The sequence below is a fragment of the Gymnoscopelus microlampas genome (genome assembly GCF_963454915.1).
Source record: "Gymnoscopelus microlampas genome assembly, chromosome: 13".
In the NCBI taxonomy this organism is placed as follows: domain Eukaryota; kingdom Metazoa; phylum Chordata; class Actinopteri; order Myctophiformes; family Myctophidae; genus Gymnoscopelus; species Gymnoscopelus microlampas.
Window position 1 is genome coordinate 968,536 of NC_139950.1, and position 21,334 is coordinate 989,869.

Consider the following 21,334-nt stretch of genomic DNA (forward strand, 5'->3'; position numbering starts at 1 on the left):
AAGTCCGGAATTAACTATTTTACTTTAGTGAAAGTAAAAAAGTATTGGTATCAAAATGTACTTAGACAAAATGTAGGTAAAAGTAGGTCCCAATGCAAAAGTTTTCAAACGTATAGAATTCCTTTGAAAATAGCAGATCTACAAGCACACAACGCGTTGAGCTAGATCGGCTATTTTCAAATGGCCGATGTACAGTATGTAGGTCTGAAGCGGTTTTGTAATAATAATCAAAATCTACAAAGTAACTAAAGTTTTCAAATAATTGTAGTGGAGTAAAAGTACAATATTTGCCTTTGAGATGTAGTGGAGTTGAAGTAAAAGTAACGACACTTGAAAATACTCCAGTAAAGTAAAAAATACCTCAAAATTGTACTTAACTCATTATCTGCCAAAAACGTTTATAAACGTTTTTGACAAAAAAGAAAAAAAAAATACAATAAAAGAAATCTAAATGTATTATTCTAAATATCATAAGATTTTAGTCCACTAAATCTATAGTTAATTTAGTGGACTAAAATGTATTTTGGGGGCTGTGATGGCGCCATAACGCCTGATTTATACCTTGCTGCATGCCGAAAATAAAATGATGAATTTGATTTTTATTTTATTATCATTTTGTTTTGTCAATAACGTTTGATTGTGAATGTCAGTTCTTGTTGGCAGCGACACTTGTGATGGGAGTATGAATTTAAGACATTATACAGTCACGGTCTCCGATACTGGCATTAAGTACCAACATTACTTCCATAATCTGTAAAATGATTATTTGGATTACTGAAATACTTAGTAAAATAATCATAATTGCAATGAGCTGCACTTACATTTTTATATTTATAAAATATATATACATTATATATACATTTGGCAAATTAATCCACTAATCTTGTGAACTGATTCAATTGGTTACATTTTACAGTGAAATAATATAAACACATTCAGAATTAATGAAAGACAATGGAATTAAAAGACAATGGAATTTCAAATCAGCAGGATTCATAGCGGACGGTGATGACAGGAGACAGACTTTGAGTGACACACAAACATGAAGCTAAAAGTGGTGTAAGTGATATTTATTTTGTAAAAAATAAGTGTTCAATTGCTCTATGTTCTTATGGTAATCATTGCTAAAGAGTTTGTTTGTTCAGTAATAGGGGTCTCCCTGTCTCTGCAGATCTTAGCAGACAGAAAATGCCTTTTCATTGGATGAAATTGGCAACCCGTCTGGAAAATGTATTTTCTGTTTATTAAAGAGCTGCAGAGACGGGGAGAGATCTGTGTTACTGAACTATCACTCTATAGCAATGATTACTATCACACTATAGAGCTTAAACTTTTCTAACAAGAATCTTTTTTGTTTTAACCAAAAATCTCACTTACAACACCTTTAATGACGGTGATGAAACGTGTTGGATCATCATGCGTTTAGATGGATGTCAGACAGACAAGAGGAATGAGGTTAATTGTTAATGCAATCCAATGTGATGCAGCCCAGAACTGCAGTGGTGATGCTCATTCCGTTAGTTAATTGCCATTACCTGTGGAAAACATGGCAGGTGACGGATTGGGATCAGATGATTTCTTGCAATTAGTCATTCAATAATCCGAAAAGATCGGCGTTCGGCGATCAAACGCATCTCAAGCAAGGCGGCTGATAGAGAGGTTAGGCGAGGTCGAGGTTCGGACCTTCGAGTCTCGGACGGAGGGGGTTTCGAACCACAAACCTGTGCGGACTGTCTGGGTCCGTCACCGTCTCCAAGGCCATGACCAGCTTCTCCATGTCCATCAGCTGGTCGGCCATCTTGCTCTTCTCCCTCTGAAAGGCCTCGTTCGCTCTGTGCAGCTCCGCCTGCGTCTCCAGCAGAGTTTGTTGGAGTTGTTGGGTGGAGCAACCGTCGTCTATAGGTGTCTGGGTGGTGGAGCACCCGTCGTCTGTAGGTGTCTGTTCTTGGGCGGAGCGCAACTCCTCGTCCTTGGCCTCGAGCTGGGCCATGAGCGTCTCAATCTCAATGCGGTGCTCTTTAGATGAGGCGTTTACTTGCTGTAACAGACAAGTGCTGTCCTTCAACTTCACCCGGAGTCTATTGATTTCAGCAGTTTGGGTGTTCATTTCATTTTGCACGGAGTGTAGCTCTCTCTCCTTGACTTCCAACTGGGCGCCCAGCTGATGTATCTCGACGTTGTGCGTTTTAGACGTCTTCTTGGCTTTCTCGAGAAGATCAGCGGTTTTCGTCACCTTGGCTCGAAGGCGGTCGGCTTCGTGATCTCGGATCGACCCTCTCTCCTTGGCTTCGAAATGGGTGATCAGCTGCTGGACTTCCTTGCAGTGTTTCTCAGACGATGAATTTGCTTCAACTACAAGGCCGTTGCTTTTTGACACCTTAGACCGAAGGTGGTTGACTTCGCTCGTTTTGGTATTAAGCTGGCTTCGGGCAGAATATAGCTCTCTTTCCTTGCCCATTAAACAGGCAGTAAGCTGATGTACTTCGACTTCGAGTCTCTTGGACGAGGCCTTTACATGCTCCAAAAGATCAGCGCTGCTGGTCACCTCAGCTCGAAGAGACTCAACCTCTGTGTTTTTTGTATTGAGTTGCCCCCTCAGGCTCAACACAAGGTCAGACGTTTTACTCAGCTGACAGCAGAGATCGCGGAGTTGATTCCGGAGCACCGAGGTTTCGTTTTCCCTGTCCTGCTCTTGAAGAACAGTTCTGTCAGTCAGCTCGGCATGGAAGCGGTCCAGTTCTGTGGTTTTGGTGTTAAGCTGACCTCGGAGGTCCAGTACCATGTCAGCCGTTTGGTTGAGGTGAGAGCTGAGGTCCCGGATTTGACCGCGGAGTGTGGAGATCTCAGCTTCCATCTCGACGATCTGCGTGGACAGCTGATCGACCACGCTGGCGTAGCGCTCGTTCTCCTGGAGCAGAAACCCGGCCTCCTGCGTCTCCTGCTCCAAGGCGGACCGGAGTCTGGTCGAATGCGAACGCTCCTCCGACAGTGTCTGCTGAAGGTGCTCCTCCACACTCCTCCTCTTATCCAGCTCCTCGCCGATGCCGTCGAGCTCCAGCTGCAGGTTGTCCACGGCCATGGCCTGATCCTTCAGGTCCTGGATGAGCCGGGCTCGGTCCGCCCTCAGAGAGTCCAGCTCGGCGGTCAGCTTGCCGTGGCTCTCCACTTTGGCCCTCATGGCTTCCTGCAGCTTCTCCAGTTCTTCCCTCAAGGCGTTGACGGTCTGCTCCTTGGCCCTGAGCTGGGCCTGCTGCTGGACCAACGCGTCAGAGATGCGGCTGCAGTTGTCGGCCACAGCCTCCCTGTCCTGCAGGATGCTGTCGGACCGGGCCTGCAGGCTGTCCAGCTCTCCTTTCAGCTCCGACACTCGGCACAGAAGTTCTCCCTCTCTCTCCTTCGCCTCCTTCAGCTCTCCTTTCAGCTCCGACACTCGGCTCAGAAGTTCTCCCTCTCTCTCCTTCGGCTCCTTCAGCTCTCCTTTCAGCTCCGACACTCGGCTCAGAAGTTCTCCCTCTCTCTCCTTCGCCTCCTTCAGCTCTCCGTCTAGCGAGCTCTTCTCGGCAGCGAGGCGTTTGTTCTGAACCTCGTGTGTCTCCAGGAAGTGAATGCTCTCCTTCAGCTGAGTGCACGCCTCCTCTAGTCGCGCCTCCAGCTCGCAGCAGCGCGCGCGAGACTCTCCTAGCTCCGCCTCTAACCGACCACACTGCGCTCTTAACTCCTCTACCCTGGCTCCTGATTGGATGCTGTGGACCTGACAGTCTTCTGCTGCGTTCTGAGCCGACTGGGTCTTCTGTTCCATCATGGCGATGTGTTCCTTATGTTCACGCATTTCCTGCTCCAGCCTCCGTCTCTCAGAGGAGAACCGTTCGCAGAGCCTGGCCTCCTCTCCACTCCTCTTCTCCTCCAGCTGTTGGAGTTTGCTCTCCCAGGCCTCCGTGTGTCGCTCCAACCTGGAGACGTGTTCTCTCAGGCTGCAGACCTCCTCCCGGTGTTCCTCCGCCAGCCTGCTCCTCTCCCTCTGGTTCTCCTGCTCCAGCTGGAGGAGCCGGTTCTCCCAGGCTCCTCCTCCTCTCTGCTCCTGCAGCCTCTGGCGCTCCCTGTGGAGCTGGGGGAGGAGGCTGCGCTGAGCCTCGGCGTGTTGGAGCTTCATCTGATCCATCTGCCGCCCGAGCTCCTCTCTGCTCGTACAGGGAGGTCAACTCTAGTCACTGAGGACTTGGCATGTAGCTTCTAGGAGAAGGTTCTACTACAATGCTCACTGAACACTTTGTGATGAAGATGAAGGGACAGTTTACCCATAATAAGGGATGCACCAATATGGAAGTTCTGGGCCAAATGTTAAAATAACCATTTGGCCTAATAGGCTCTATGCACAGCAGCTATATTGGAAAGAAATTGGGTCTCTTCTTACTTCCTTCACAGGTGTTACCAATGATACTAATGAAGGCGCTGTTCCATTCTGGTCAGGGTGCTGATATCGTGCATGATGGCTCACTAGAAACACTCCATTTTGGTTCCCAAATGGCCCCTTATGGTGGCTCTGTAACTCTTTTTTTTATTATAATTTTTATCCCACGATTTTGTAACCCTTTTTACACCCGGTGCCAATTTGCTAAGTGATCCTGGGAACTACACTCCTCTGTAACTCTGAGAGTGTACAAATGGAACCACAAGGGTCCATTTGGCTCCATTTGTACACTCTCAGAGTTATGGGGGTCCTTGAAAATAAGACAACCACTATGCCACACTAAATGGCCTTAATTAGTGTCATTTGTAACACCTGTGAAGGAAGTAAGGAAGAGGCCCAATTCATTCCCAATTTGGCTGCTGTGCATAGAGCCTATAGCTGATACCGATATAGATATTTGTTTATTTTGTTCTTGTTGGTATTTTTCCCTCTTTTGTGCCAAGGAAGCAAATACATCTTTATTATAAAAAATAAAAAAAACTATTGTGAATCAGCAGCTTGGTAAGCTGCAGAAAACCAACACACATCATCAGCCATTGCATCAGGGAATGCCAACTTATTTGCTGATATGCCGACGACAGCGAAGGAGGCGAATACCGTCCAGATGATATATCGGTGCATCTCTATCCATAATTCATCTGCATCAGTGATATTTTAACACATGTACAGCTGATCTAAACAGCCATGGAGGAGCTGGTATGGAGGTAAGGGGACATAATACTGTAGCGCAGGGGTCTTCAACCAGGAACCCTAGGGGGTCCTCAGAGTTAACACAGGGGGGGGGGGGGGGGGGGGGCGCCAAATCTTGTGTCATAGGATTAGTTTTTTTTTTTTACATTAACCATTTGAACCCTAGCATCCTTATACTGAGCAGAACTTTAGCCAAAAATAAGCAAGATCTACAATCTCACTGCACGAGGCGTTGTGAGCTTGTAGATCGGCTATTTTCGAGGTTTCGGTGTAAAGGGAAAAAAGAGCAGACCAAGTACAGAGTGAAAGGTCAAGTTTACTAATTATTGACGGTGGTTAAATGTCTGAAAATACACGTGCACATGAATCCAACACTGATGATAGTTCTGTCAAACAAGTCTGTGAAGCCAACTATGAAATCTATGTAAAAGTTTAATCTGCGACATCATTTTATACAATATGTAGCGGGGGGTCTCTGGTTCTCAGCTAGGGGGTCATTTGGCTGAAAAATGTTGAAGACCCCTGCTGTTAAACATTCTAACTGTGATGTTCTGTATGGGACTGACTCCCTGTGGGCCACTGAGAAGGTCCCATTTGAAGCCAGTTTGGTTCTAGAAAAGAACCATGTGGTTTATTTAAGACCCTTATTAGTACCCATTGAAAATAGTTGCATTTGGAATACATGATGTGTTATTTAAAAGAGCACTTGACCCATTTTCAATCATATCTTCATATAACTGGTCCTCACTGATACTCATAATAAGATGGCACCATTTCTGTCTACTCACTGTGTGTCTCAAAGGTGGACTCTGGACAGTTCAGAAACCTGCAGGTTTGGTCATTTCAAAGAAGATTTAGTTTATTGTCTCCGCCAGGCCAAAAGGCATGTTGTCTCCGCCAGGCCGAAAGGCATGGCCGAGACAATGTTTTGCACCCTGTCCGTCCGTCCGTCCGTCCGTCCGTCTGTTAGCAGCTAATCTCCCGCACTGTTGGCCCGGTCGCTGCGAAACTGTGCACACACACACACTCCCTGGATGCCAAAGCCGAACCTCTGAGTTTTTCAGACTGGCCTGTTACAGCACCACCAGGAGGCCGACTTTTGCAAAACATTTTTTTTGCCATTACTCCTACAGATTTTGTCCAAACATCACGCAAATCGGTACACAGTATCTCTATAGTCATGTGATGAACACGGATCTGTCCTGTTTTCCATATTCCATCCTGATTGGCTAAGATTGGCTTTCAAAATGTGCAGGATTGGTTAGTTTGGAACAGAATGCAACAACATTTTCCACTCACATTCCCACTAGGGCGAGGAAGAAATGCCTCTTGAAAATGTTCAAATCACTTCAAGAACAACAGCTTCTATTATAGCACGCTAACTTTCCAGGAAGAGAAAGGCTGTAGTTTCTATTAGCTTGGACTCCCCATCGATGATGTCACTGGTAGGCATGTTTCTGAACTGTCCACAGCCCTCCTCATAGACACAGTGACAGAAATGGTGCCGTCTTACAATGAGCATTAGCGAGGACCAATTCATATGAAAATAAAGTTGAAAATGGCTGAGTTAATGCAGACCTAGGGCCCCGCCAGGCCACACCCACCTCACACGCATCACTTCCTGGTCCATCTGGAGCTTAAGCTCCGCCTCCAGCTGGTCCTTCTCGGCGCTGAGTCGACGGACCAGATGACTGATCTCTCTGGCGTAGTTCTGTTCCAGTTCTGACTGCTCCCTCTGTACTCTGTAGATTACATTACATTACATTACATGGCTCTGTTCCAGTTCTGACTGCTCTCTCTGTACTCTGTAGATTACATTACATTATATTACATGGCTCTGTTCAAGTTCCGACTATTCCCTCTGCACTCTGTAGATTACATGTCTCTGTTCCAGTTCTGACTGTTCCCTCTGTACTGTGTAGATTACATAACGTAATGTTATGTTATGTGACGTGTGTGTGTTCTGTGTTTGCATGTATCAGACCCATATGAGTTGTGCGCTTGGCACATCAGAGACAGAGATCACATTCATTTGATATGGGGTCTTGGGTCAGGCTCGGGCTAATGAATAGGCTCTATGCACAGCGGCCATATTGGAAAGACATTGGGCCTCTTCCTTTCTTCCTTCACAGGTCTAACCAATTATAATAATTATATCAAAGCTCTGTTACATTTAGTGTAGCATAGTGGTTCTCAAACATTTTAATTTGAAGGACCCGACAAGTCTGAGAGTGTACAAATGGAACCAAACGGACCCGTCAGAGTTACACACCAGCGAGGGGCCATTTGCAACCCCCTCAAGGAACCATGAGGGTCCCTGGACCACACTTTGAGACCCACTGGTGTAACAGAGTGTTTCCAGTGAGCCAACATGCAACAATATCAGCACCCTGACTCTGTTTGACCAGAATGGAACAGAGCGTTCATTAGCATCATTGGTAACACAGGTTTGGGTCGGGCCGGGATCAAACACCACAGGCCTGGAGTTTCGGTCCCGTGCAGGTGGGCCTGTGTAGTGTGTGTGTGTGTGTGTGTGTGTGTGTGTGTGTGTGTGTGTGTGTGTGTGTGTGTGTGTGTGTGTGTGTGTGTGTGTGTGCGTGTGCGCTAACCTCCTCTCCTGGTCAGAGCTCCAGGAGGCGCTGGGGGGTTGTTGGAGTTGAACATGCAACCTCTCCACCTCCTTCTTCAACTCCCCCACTTTCTGCTCCGCCAGAGTCTTGTGCTCCTCCAGCTCACTGATCTCCATCTATGAAAAACTACTCATTAATACAACTATTATATACTAACTCACCGTCGAAACATCACTGCAACATTTAGGATGTTGCAGTGATGGTAGTGATGTTTTTTTTGTGTGTCAAATACCTAGTGCTAACAGGTCATGCAGTACAACTAGCAGTAGATGTAGTTCCTACCTTGAAGCTCTGAGAGATGTCTTTACGTTCCACCTCCATGTTCTGTTTCAGTAAGTCCAGCTTACGCTCATAGAAGTTCACCTGATCACCAGAGAGAGAGGAGGAGAGAGAGATGGAGAGAACAGGAGGAAGAGACGAGAGATGGAGAGGAGGAGACGAGAGAGGAGGAGAGAGATATGGAGAGATACGTAAATGCACACATTGTTAATGCCAACATCTTCACTCTGTAAACTTTAAACACAGATTGAGGGCCAGCTTGATGAATCAAGCTTCTCCACTTGCTTCCTCTACAGTAGCCTTACTTCCACACACACACACACACACACACACACACACACACACACACACACACACACACACACACACACACACACACACACACACACACACACACACACACACACACACACACACACACACACACACACACACACACACACGCCTTGTTTGTCTTGTCTTACGTTTGATTACTATGCCCTTACTTCTTGCGTTTTTGTTTTTCATCTTTTATTATAGGTGAGAACTTAGTATAAGCCCTATTCCTTTCTCACTGCACTAATTTCTGTGTCTTTTTTTTATCTTTCCACTCAAACAGAGAGCGTCTCCTTTCAAACCCCAATGGTTCTAATCAGCCCCCCGCCCACAGGAGTGGCCCAATTCTCTCACAACTTGCTACAAAAATCCCTCATGAAAAACTATATAATCTCCTACCTTTCATTTTCAACCTTCACATGTGTCTCCTTCTCTAATAATCAAAAAGTGCTATATATTTCATCTCGCAATTTACTTCCGGATGGTTCGTTTTGCACTTTTTTTGCCACATCGGTCACGGGAAAGAAATAAGCGCTGCCGTGGTCTATGGAAACGAGCCCAAAAGTGCACCCAAATAAGACCAAAATCGCTTATACAAACAGTCAGACCTGGCAACGCAGCCTACGCCAATCATGCGTGAGAGATCTACAAGCTATGGGGCAGCGACGCCACCGTATCTTAGCAACAACTACAGCGCTCACTCTCATTGGTCGTGTCACGCTAAGAGCAGTCTCCAGACAATGGCATCGCAGACAGCTTGCTGTTACTGCTGTAGTAACCTCGGTCCCAGCCTCACTTGCTGCTGTAGCCATCACAGCCAGTCCCAGCGACGACGGACAGGGCGCTGTGATAGCTGCCATGTCGCTAACGCTAACGTGGTTGTCATGCCTGCAGCGGCTGTGCAATCACTTTGTCAACAATGCACGTTCGTGTGGTGAATGTCAATATTGCTGCTCAGTTCGTCCATTGTAGATGGTGTATGTTTGTGTGTGTCTTCTGGAGAACTATGTAGCTCCACAGCAACTACAGTAACTAACGTAATGGCAGGAGAGCCCCGTGCAACGCATGTTAGGCTGCATTATGGTCATGTAGTAATTTCAGATAATTTCGCTCCGATTACAGCAGTGCTTATCAACCCTTTCACCCCCCCCCCCCCCCCCCCCAATAAACGTACTTGATCTGGGGACCCCCCCATTCTGTTTGACTCCGTTCCACAAGTACATATTGTGCAAATAGCCGATCTACAAGCTCAAAACGCCTCACGTTGAGAGGCTTTGTAAGCTTGTAGATCGGCTATTTTCTACATGATTGCCTCTTTCTTACATTCTTTGACAATGTGGCCCATGTTTTCATAGTATAGTTTGTTGACTACTTTTGTTGCAGCAATGCTCATTTCCTTTACTTTCCTTTTTTTATTGTCTCCGCCAGGCCGAAAGGCATGGCGCAAGACTATGTTTCACCCCCTGTCCGTCCGTCTGTGATAGCTAATCTCTCACATCGTTGACTTGATCCCAGCAAAATAACAGCCCGATGAGTCAGTGAGAGCTGGATAAACGAGGTAAAATGTGTCAAAAGGAGTCTGTACGGCTGTCGATAAATGAACACATGACGTCGGTGGGAGAGGAGATATTGTGTCTTTTGGACAAACAGCAGCGTCGTGCTGATGTTTGTTGTGTGAAGCAGCTTAATGTCAGAGTGTTTGTGTTGGAGCGCCTCAGTGCGGCTGCAGAGTTCATGTGCAACCTCTTCCAGAGAGAGACAGAGACACTAGAAACTCTGCTGGGGAAAAAAAACACTGCTGGGCATTGACTTTCATATGGACATTGATCTACACACTGCAGGTATATCTGCTACACACACAACATCAAACTACACACTGCAGGTATGATGCAGCGTTTGCATTACAGCCAGCATGCCAGCGTAGTTCCCATATGGTTTCAAGGTGGGCTAAACCATATGGACCCCATGTCAGCGGCATCCACTTCAGTCCCAACTGCGATGCCCATGCAGGCTATAAGTAGCTTCTACCTGGCCCTTAGGTGGGCCCCAACTACCCATGTTTATGTGGGACCAAGGCGGGTCCTACCTGGGTTTGCCCATGCAGGCTTTAACTGGGTTCTACCTGGGCCCTAGGTGTACCCTAACCAACCACAGTGCAGTGCCCATCGCTCCAATTGTTGTGACGTCAGGGCTCTCAATACTGCACATTGGTGGAGGAGGAGGGGCCGCAGGGCGACCGCACACATCGCTGAACCAATGGTAGCCCACGGATGTTTCCTCTGGGGATTTACAATCTGCCCCTCTATGCCACATATCATCCGCACTACAGGGTCTTCACTGACCCAGCCACGGCCCCACTGACCCTCATGACGCTACGCCACTTATATGAGTTGCCAAGTGGCCGCGGGCGCTACGTGGGCGTGGCCGCGGGCTAGACGCGAGCCCCCGCGTAGCGGGGGCGAGCTTCTAGTTGTTACAATTTACGTGCTGTTTTTATTGTGCGAATAAATAAAAGAAAAAGAAAACCTAGTCAAATGAAGGGTGATGGAGTGTGGCTGACCCACACTGTGGGTCGGGACCTCCAGGGGGGTCCCCAAATAATCTTGGGGGGGGGGGGGGGTCCCCAGATGATTTGCTTAACGTGCAACATTGTTTTCTCACTCAACAGTAAACAAACCAACATACATTATAAGTGTATACAGGGTATCTGCACATGAATTACTTTTGACCATTACTGTGTCAAAACTAATCAAATCAACAAACTATAGGCCTACTATAAAAAAAATTCAAACATTGGCCAAATTGTCAAATTTTACCAAAGAAAAAGGCAGCTTTTTAAAAAAAATAGCTGATCTACAAGCTCACAACTGCTCGCAACACGAGCATGTAGATCAGCTATTTTCAGAATATGGAACTGAGTCAAACTAAATGTAATGACTCAACTCCTACAATTCCAAGTGCTTGTCAGGGTCCGGGGTCCCTAAACTCAACTCAACTTTGTATTCATAGAGCACATTTAACAAGACCAGGTCAACCAAAGTGCTGTACAGGTTAAAACTAAACTAAACAATGCAATACAAACAGACATGCAATGAAATAAACACAAACAAAACGTTGTGCCAGACAGAGAGAAGAAATTTGTCTTTAATAAAGATTTTTTTTAAATAACAACAGACCCTAGTTGACCCATTAAAACCGCGAAAGCATCGGTGTCATTTTAGATTTTAGCTATAAATATGTTTTTCAGAAAACTCTTAGGATTTAGAACAGTGGTTTAGAACTGCGAGCTTGTACATTCGCTATTTTTGAACAATTTGGAAAAATCTTGAATCATTTAGCACAAAACATTTTCAGCTGGGGGTGCGCGGACAATTACATAATCATTTTGGGGGTCCTTGGCACGAAAAGGTTCGAGAACTACTGATTTAGAAGTCATCTGTAGAATCAGCCTCGGGTCGGGTTTGAGAACCACTGGCCTGAACTATGGTGATGCTTGGTTTAGAGCAGGGGTGGGCAACTTTGATGATGGAGAGGGCCACTATATTTGCCACACTCACTCCAGAAGGCCACATTGCATATACTGTCGGGCAGACGCCTCTTATCTCCGTAATTGAACCGTTTTCATAAATTAATGCCGTACTTCACCATTCTATGTCACAAGCTCAAAAAGTTTTGAGCTTGTGGATCTGCTATTTTTCAATTTTTTTATTTGCTATTTTTCAATTGGAATCCTGAAAAGTAACATTTTAATTAAATACAAAGACATTGTACATAAAAAAGACAATAGAATTTTATACTAGTCATTAAGCTACTAATATAGACTGAAGTAATTAAAGCGGGTCATGTTTGCATGTTTGGAATTGTAACAGCTGAAATCAATAATATATCAGTATTCCGGTATTAACCTGCGGGCCGCATAGAGAAGAGAAGGTGGGGGCCCCCGGGCCGGTACCAGGGGGTCCCCAGCTGAATCAATTACAATTTATTAAATTAGCGTCACAATTACTTTAACCGCTTTAGCCTTTAGTTATACAATAACAGATCTACAAGCTTGTAGATCTGCTATTTTTGAAAAATAGTGAAAATGTGTGCAAATCTTTTGCATATATATATGTTTTAAAGCGAACACATCTTTGCTTCTGGAGGTCACTGTCACAAAATATGAGATGGGTGTCCACTGTCCCGCAGACAAATATGTATCATTTTGGGGGACCTTCACATGAAGAAGTTTGAGAACCACGTGGTTTAGAGTGAATGTGACAGCAGAGGGTTGAGTGACTATACGGTACCTTGGTCTCCAGTTCAATCTTCAGGTCATGAAGCTCCTGGGAGTGTTTCTCTCTGAGCTGCTCCATGGCCAGCTCTGTCTCGATGCTCACCGACGGACCTGACAGACTCTCCAGAGAACCTAGACCTGAACACACACACAATTTAATGCTTTATTTCAATACACACATACAAATGTAACTTAACCCTTTAAGACCGGGAACGCATCTGTGTCATTTTAAGATTTTTTTGGCTATTCAAAAATAGCCACGCTACGAGCTTGTAGATCTGCTATTTTCTTTTAAAAACCCGTGTTTTTTTTTGCAATTTGGCCGATTCTACATGTCTAAATCCGAACAGTTTTTTGAAAAAACGCATGTTTCTATATCAGTGGTTCTCAAACGTTTTCATGTCAAGGACCCCCAAAATGATATGTATTTGGCCACAGACCCCCCATCTCAAAATGTTTTGGTCCAGGGACCCCCCAGAAGCAAATATTTGAATTACAAATGTTGGATTTAGAAATATATAATATATTCAAAGATTTGCACAAATTAATGTTCACAATTTAAAAAGAAATAGCAGATCTACACTCGGTGCCACATTATGAGCTTGTATATCTGCTATTTATGAATAGCCAAAGAAATCTTAAAATTACACTAAAATGACAATGGGTTAAGAAGGAAACAAACATGACTTAGAAAATTCATGAACACCTAAGCTGAACACACACCCGCGCGCGCACACACACCCGCACGCGCACACACACACACACACACACACACACACACACACACACACACACACACACACACACACACACACACACACACACACACACACACACACACACACACACACACACACACACACACACACACACACACACACACACCAGTGATGTTAGAGAAATCCATTAGAAAGAGTTAAAACCAAGTAAATTAAGATAAATAATCATCCGTTTAATAAATAAATCAAGCCGTTACCGTTCTTGTCGGCTACTTGTAGTTTCTTCCTGGTGGGAGGAGGAGATGTTCTCCTGGTACCTGAGTCATCTGGAACACAGCGAGACATGGCTGAGGATGGAACTGTTCTAACGCATGTAAGAAACTCTAAACTATAGGAACAAAATGTGGCGTAACTAATAAATGTAAAACATGACACCAAATGAGACGCGCAACTACAGGAACAACTTGTAATGTAAACTGCTACAGAACGGCTCTAAAACATGGAACCAAGTGAGAGCCACAGCGAGGCAGAATGTAGTTCAGCCACAGAAACCTGAAGAACAACTTGTGACGACACGTATAGAATGAGAGGGGCGTGTCTGTCAGGGAATGGAGGCCGTGTCTTCAAAACCATTGTCATTCAAGATCCAGGATTCTGAGCCCTGCTTGGAGGGAAAGCCCATTGTTTGATGATGATTGATGATGATGTGTTTTTACCAGTGGTGGATGAAGTACTCAGATATTTTACTTTAAGTAAAAGTACCAATACCACAATATAAAAATACTCTGTTACAAGTAAAAGGCATGCGTTCAAAATGTTACTTGAGTAAAAGTACAAGGGTATTGGCATCAAACTATACTTAAAGTACCAAAAGTAAAAGTACTAAATTGTTTGAAAATAGCAGATCTACAAGCTCACAACGTGTCGCATCTGAGCTTGTAGATCGGCTATTTTCAAATAGCACAGGTATAAAATAGGGCTAAAGTGGTTAATTATAATGTAATAATGTATATCTGCAAAGTAACTATACTAAAGTTTCAAATCATTGTAGTGGAGTAAAAGTACAATATTTGCCTCTGAGATGTAATGGAGTAGAAGTAAAAGTATGGAAAATTGGAAATAATCCAGTAAATTAAAAAAATCCTCAAAGGTGTACTTAAGGTAAGTACAGTACTTGAGTAAATGTACTTAGTTACTTTACACCGCTGGTTTTTACCAAGTGGCACTCTGAGATTCCTTGTGAATGAAAAGTGCATTACAAATAAAATGTATTATTATTATTATTGTGCTCTCGAGCAAGGCACTTCAACCCCCAATTGGCCAAGAGTAGAAGACCGTCTCCCTCTCAACTGTCCTACTCTCTGTCTCTCCTACACTGTCTCCCTCTCAGCTGTCCTACTCTCTGTCTCTCCTACACTGTCTCCCTCTCAGCTGTTCTTCTGTCTGTCTCTCCTACACTGTCTCCCTCTCAGCTGTTCTTCTGTCTGTCTCTCCTACACTGTCTCCCTCTCAGCTGTTCTTCTGTCTGTCTCTCCTACACTGTCTCCCTTTCAGATGTCCTACTGTCTGTCTCTCCTACACTGTCTCCCTTTCAGATGTCCTACTGCCTGTCTCTCCTACACTGTCTCTCCCTTCCCACCCGTACACATTAGCTGAGGTAGCTGCTACTGGTGGATCCTAATGAAACAAACACATAAATAAGTGCCACTGCGTTGTGATTCAAATCAACAGCCAATGAAGAAAAGGGGGCGGGATCCACATGCAGTGGGTGTTGCATCTAAATAGGATCGACGGGAAGCAATTTCCCCTTGAGAAATTTCGACCGCCATTGTTGTGTGCTGCTGTTTGCCTCTCGTCGGACTTTTTAGACGAGTTGCACAGCTCCAGACCGGTAAGAGGCGTGTCCGCTCAGATTCAGAGCGTAAATTACATCCCGCCCACAAATCCCAGGGCTCTGGCCCAGAAGTTCCTCGCCGAGCCGGCGAAAACTTCTGGGAACTCAGATTATACGGAGTGTAAACCTCATGTCCAAAACTGTTACTTTTCAGGATTCAAATTCAAAAGCAGCAAAAGTAGCAGATCTACACGCTCGAATTTCGAGCTTGTAGATCTGCTACTTTTGATACTTTTGTGTGACACTGTAGTATGATCAAGTAGGGCATTCATTTACCAAAACACACACAAAGTTAGAATATGGAGATGAGAGGTTTCTGCCCGACAACAACATAACATTATGTGAAGGACCATTCCTTTGTGGTTGTACCTGAGTCAGACTCTGTGCTGAGGGAGGCTCTGTTAGACCAGGACAGAGATGAGTTCTGATCTCTGGATCGTTTAGTCTTCCTGGATCCTCCCTGACTCTTCAACAGCTCCAGCTCTGAGCTCAGCTCGTCATTCCTGTCCCGCAGTTCCTGTTAGCGCACACGCGCACACACACACACACACACACACACACACACACACACACACACCAGAGTTATGTTTCACAGAAAGGCACACATGACCTAATTAGCACCTAATAGCATGTCTGCTATAGCCCAGCATCCTCACACTGCATACACACACACACACACACACACACACACACACACACACACACACACACACACACACACAGTTTGACTGGCATCCAGCACAGTGACTGATCTCTTTAAGCCACTTTAAAAAGGTGATGTGAAGTGAAAAAAAAATAAGTTCTGTTAAAAAGTTAAAGCTCTATATTCCGATAGTAATCACTGCTTTTGCTATCGCTAGGTGAGAACCCATTTATCCGCTTCGATTTCCATTGTGTTCCAGTTCCAATTCCGTCTGCCCGTTTCCTTGTTTCATCACTTCCAGTTTCACTTGTTTATCGTCGTATCGTGTACGACCTTTGTCGCCTGTGGACACGATCGCTATCGCGAGCTGAAAATGTATTTTCTGTTCCCCTAAAGAGCTGGAGAGACGGGGAGACACTCTACACAGTCTACAGTAATGATTACTATGTGAACATAGAGCTATTTAACGCTTATTTCAACACAAAGATATCACTTAACACCCTCTTTAAGCATTTTTTATCAGCCACTGGGTTTTCAGAAGACAACAGGAGCTCCAGACGTTGGCTGGTTAGAGTAGAGACACAACCCAAACCAAGGTACATTACAAAAGAAGGCACGGTCATCTGTGTCATTTTTTTTCGATCCAGCAACTCCAGTTGGCAGACTTGTTCACAGTGGGAGGCAAACAGCAGCCGGGAGCTCGATGGAGTGCATCTCAGTTAATGACAGCCAGGTGGCGGCGCTCGGGTGGCGCAGTGGTAAAGTCCCTGCCCACCACCACGGAGGTTGTGGGTTCGAATCCACCGTGGTGCATCCGGTTTGCCTCCCATGCGCGACAATGGTGCCTGACTGGCCTGTGGACTGACCGTACCTTCTTCTGTCAATCACCTTGACCCAAACATGAGGCTCACCTTGACTTTCTATTGACCCAACCAGGGAGGCATTCAGGTAAACAGAAGGCATATTAACATAATGTATATTATCACCTTAAAATACAACAACTGTAATAATAGTGGGATGATAAAAATAATGCTATGCTGCATAAGGTGCATTTACACTGGAAACACAATGAAGGTGACGAGGAAATACAACAGGATGGACAATGGGGTGCACTGAGGTTCCTTTACACGCACACACACACACACACCTCTCTCTCACACACACGCACACCCGTGTCTCTCACACACACACACACACACACACACACACACACACACACACACACACACACACACACACACACACACACACACACACACACACACACACACACACACACACACACACGGTGTTGTGTTCTCTCACCCGACACTGCAGTTCGTATTCCTTGATGATGTCAGAGAATCGCTCCTCCTGACTGGCTCCTGATTGGTTCGCATCCAAACCCCCAAACTATCAAACAGAACGTACAAACAAACAGATTAAACACAAACAAACTGATTCCACCATGTTAAGAACACTCTAGCATGTACACACATTGTATGACTCTACAGTTCACATCCAGGTTCTAGAGCACATCATTCTAGAACAGTGGTTCTACAAACTCTGAGATTGTACAAATGGAACCAAATGGACGCGTAAGGGTGCATTTGGTTCCATTTGTACACTCTCAGAGTAACAGACCTGTAAGGGTCTATATGGAAGCGCTTCAAGGAACCCTGAGGGTCCCTGGACCTCACTTTGAGAACCACTGTTCTACAATTGAATGAATAATGACCTAATTCAACATACTGGCCTGGGATCGGATCCAACCACAACCTCCTACTGTCTGTCTCTCCTACACTGTCTCTCTCTCAGCTGTCCTACTGTCTGTCTCTCCTACACTGTCTCTCTCTCAGCTGTCCTACTGTCTGTCTCTCCTACACTGTCTCTCTCTCTCTCTCAGCTGTCCTACTGTCTGTCTCTCCTACACTGTCTCTCTCCCAGCTGTCCTATTGTCTGTCTCTCCTACACTCTCTCTCTCTCAGCTGTCCTACTGTCTGTCTCTCCTACACTGTCTCTCTCTCTCTCTCTCTCTCAGCTGTCCTACTGTCTGTCTCTCCTACACTGTCTCTCTCCCAGCTGTCCTATTGTCTGTCTCTCCTACACTCTCTCTCTCTCAGCTGTCCTACTGTCTGTCTCTCCTACACTGTCTCTCTTCCAGCTGTCCTACTGTCTGTCTCTCCTACACTGTCTCCCTCTCAGCTGTCCTACAGTCTGTCTCTCCTACACTCTCTCTCTCTCTCTCTCTCTCTGCCTTCCTACTTTCTGTCTCTCCTACACTGTCTGTCTCTCAGCTGTCCTACTGTCTGTCTCTCCTACACTGTCTCCCTCTCAGCTGTCCTACTGTCTGTCTCTCCTACACTGTCTGTCTCTCAGCTGTCCTACTGTCTGTCTCTCCTACACTGTCTCCCTCTCAGCTGTCCTACTGTCTGTCTCTCCTACACTGTCTCTCTCTCTCTCTCTCAGCTTTCCTACTGTCTGTCTCTCCTACACTGTCTCCCTCTCAGCTGTCCTACTGTCTGTCTCTCCTACACTGTCTCCCTCTCAGCTGTCCTACTGTCTGTCTCTCCTACACTGTCTGTCTCTCAGCTGTCCTACTGTCTGTCTCTCCTACACTGTCTCTCCCTCTCAGCCTTCCTACTGTCTGTCTCTCCCACACTGTCTCCCTCTCAGCCTTCCTACTGTCTGCTGTCAGAACAGAGTGAACTACCTGCTCCCCCTAAAATTCATCTGAGACCTTTTACTGCCAAATGGGCTCTCACACACACACACACACACACACACACACACACACACACACACACACACACACACACACACACACAGTAAATTATTAATCTACAGCACTGCAAAGATCAGTGTCCAGGATGAGTTACCTCACACCACTAAATGCATCACTGCCTGTGTGTGTGTGTGTGTGTGTGTGTGTGTGTGTGTGTGTGTGTGTGTGTGTGTGTGTGTGTGTGTGTGCGCGCGCATGCGTGTGCGCGCGCATGCGTGTGCGCCTTCTCTCCACCACCCTACTCTTTCTGTGTGCCCATTTTAAGCAGAGTGTGTATATCAGTGTGCGTATATATCAGTGTGTAGCTTGTACGTCCAACTTTTTCAAGATTTTTTTGTTGTTATTGAAAATAGCATCTACAAGCTCGCGTTGTGTGAGCTTGTAGATCGTATATATTTTCAAATAGCTGATATATAATAGTCCAAGTTGCTTCTTTTGGGCTTGTTTTTGTAGACCAGGGGTCTATTTCACGAAAGCGGAATTAAATTATCCTGGTTTGAAAGGCAAATCCAGGTTTGACAAGCCTGCGCTGTTCAGCCTGGTTTATTCAGTTCCACGAACGCCAAGCCGGGCTGAGAAGGAGCGGCTTTGTCGAGCCAGGATCGTTAAACCAGGCTGAATGTGCGTTCACGTAGTCTTATAAAAGACCATGAAAGTCGATAGCAGAATCCTCCTTGAACTTGACCAATCATGGAGCCTAAAGCCAGAGCGGCGTTCTTCTCTGTGGCTGAACAGCAGCACTGCAGCAGCTCATGGAATCATACAAGGAAGTAAAATGTATAATAAGCAAGAAAGGAAACACGGCCGCAATAAATATAGATCCAGGGAGAAAGCGTGGCAAAGTATTGCCGACAAATTAAATGCACAAGTTGTCCAAAAATATGCAATTAATTTATATACAAGTCCATAAATATATAATTCAGTTAGGCTTAAACATGAGAAGTGAATGTTGGAATTATAATTATAAACTCATTTTCTAATTTCTAATTTCTAAAATCGAAGATCTACAAGTGAAAAGCTTGCCTTTTGGCGGCCAGGGGTCCCCGGTCCACGGGGGTCAACGGGGGTCCAGGGGTACACGGGGGGGCGGGGGTCAACGGGGGTCCAGGGGTCAACGGGGATACATGGGGGACCCCCGGTCGCCACAGGGACCCCGTGGACCCCCGGCCGCCATAAGACAAAAAAAAATCAGGCTTGTAGATCTTCGATTTTCGCATAAGAATTGAATAAGTGGAAAAACTCATTGGATTACGATTGGAGTCATTGGACTAACAGCTATTTCACAAAACTTGAAGAACAAGGCACTGGATGATTAATAAAGCTTGGCTGTTACTTCACAGCTAAATTGCCATGGTAACTAAGGCCGGATTGCTTAAATTTTCTTTCGTGAAACCGGATCATGGAAAAACATATCCAGGTTTACTGGCTAAGTTAATCTGCCGAGCTAACTCAGCTTTCTTGAAACCGATTCATGGCTGATCCTGGATAATTTAAACCCGGTTTATCCCTAATCCAGGTTTCGTGAAACGGGCACCTGGCCACTTGTTTTTCTTGCAAATTCTGGCAACACATGTAAACACCCTGCGATATAAGAATGTGTCCTCTGGACCTGTTGGTCTGATATGAATGAACATATCAGTTACAAACTTGTAACTTACTGTAGATATCATGTTATGTAGACAGATACCAGGTCATTGTTGGCCTGGCATCCTATAGTGTGTATAGTTTCAATGTAGGCTGATGATAGGTTGGTTTATGTACGTATTAGTTATTATTAGATTATTGGTTTACTTATGTATTACTTTATTATCAGATTACTATTTCTATGCATTTGATGTATTATGTGTATTATGATGTATCATCATGTGTCCTTGCTTACTGTAAATCGCTCTGGATTGAGTGTGTGTGTGTGTGTGTGTGTGTGTGTGTGTGTGTGTGTGTGTGTGTGTGTGTGTGTGTGTGTGTGTGTGTGTGTGTGTGTGTGTGTGTGTGTGTGTGTGTGTGTGTGTGTGTGTGTGTGTGTGTGTAACCTTGTCGTGCAGCAGTTGGCTCAGGTCTCTGTTGAGTCGACTCACTGAGGTCTCGGCCTCACACATCTTCACCTTCACCAGACCCAGCTCCTCCTCCAGACCCCTGTTCTCCTGCGCCACACACAAATAATTGTAGTGGATCAAAAGTACAATATTTTCCTCTGAGATGTAGTGGAGTAGAAGTAAAAGCACACACAATTGGAAATCCTCCAGTAAAGTAAAAGTACCTCAAAATTGCACTCAAGTACAGTGCTTGAGTAAATGTACTTTTACACCACTGCCTGTGTGGTCTTGCAGATCAGTTACCTGTGTGGTGTTGCAGATCTCCTCCTGCAGGGTGCTCTCTCTGGTTCTCATCAGTGTCATCTCCTCTCTCAGCTGGTCTCGCTCTCGCTCCACCTGCTGCAGCAGCACCTCGCTCTCCTGCTCCGATTGGCTCCTCAGCGCCGTCAGCCTATCACGGAAGTCCTGCTCCAGGTCCCTGCCGAACCAAACAAATCACACGGTCACAGTGTCCCGCCTCCTCAGTATATACTATATCCAATGGCTGAGTATGCTTCATGTTCACTCACACACACACACACACACACACACACACACACAGTATACATTGTACGGATGTCATT

General features: G+C 45.4%; 1 protein-coding gene across 2 annotated transcripts in view; it reads right to left on the reverse strand.

Moving 5' to 3' along the window:
• The window catches only part of ninl (ninein-like), a 115,814-nt gene that overhangs the window by 25,329 nt on the left and 69,151 nt on the right, over positions 1–21,334 (reverse strand). For both annotated transcript variants that reach the window (XR_014602101.1, XM_084076483.1), the window contains exons 11-20: positions 21,015–21,189; positions 20,709–20,819; positions 17,220–17,306; positions 15,641–15,788; positions 13,635–13,703; positions 12,672–12,796; positions 8,071–8,151; positions 7,768–7,904; positions 6,763–6,900; positions 1,722–4,178 (exon numbers count right to left, since the gene is read on the reverse strand). Coding sequence is in view for 1 of the 2 variants with exons in the window: in XM_084076483.1 (XP_083932609.1) it covers positions 1,722–4,178; positions 6,763–6,900; positions 7,768–7,904; positions 8,071–8,151; positions 12,672–12,796; positions 13,635–13,703; positions 15,641–15,788; positions 17,220–17,306; positions 20,709–20,819; positions 21,015–21,189 (3,528 nt within the window). In the remaining variant the exon portion in view is untranslated. The remainder of the gene's footprint in view (positions 1–1,721; positions 4,179–6,762; positions 6,901–7,767; positions 7,905–8,070; positions 8,152–12,671; positions 12,797–13,634; positions 13,704–15,640; positions 15,789–17,219; positions 17,307–20,708; positions 20,820–21,014; positions 21,190–21,334) is intronic.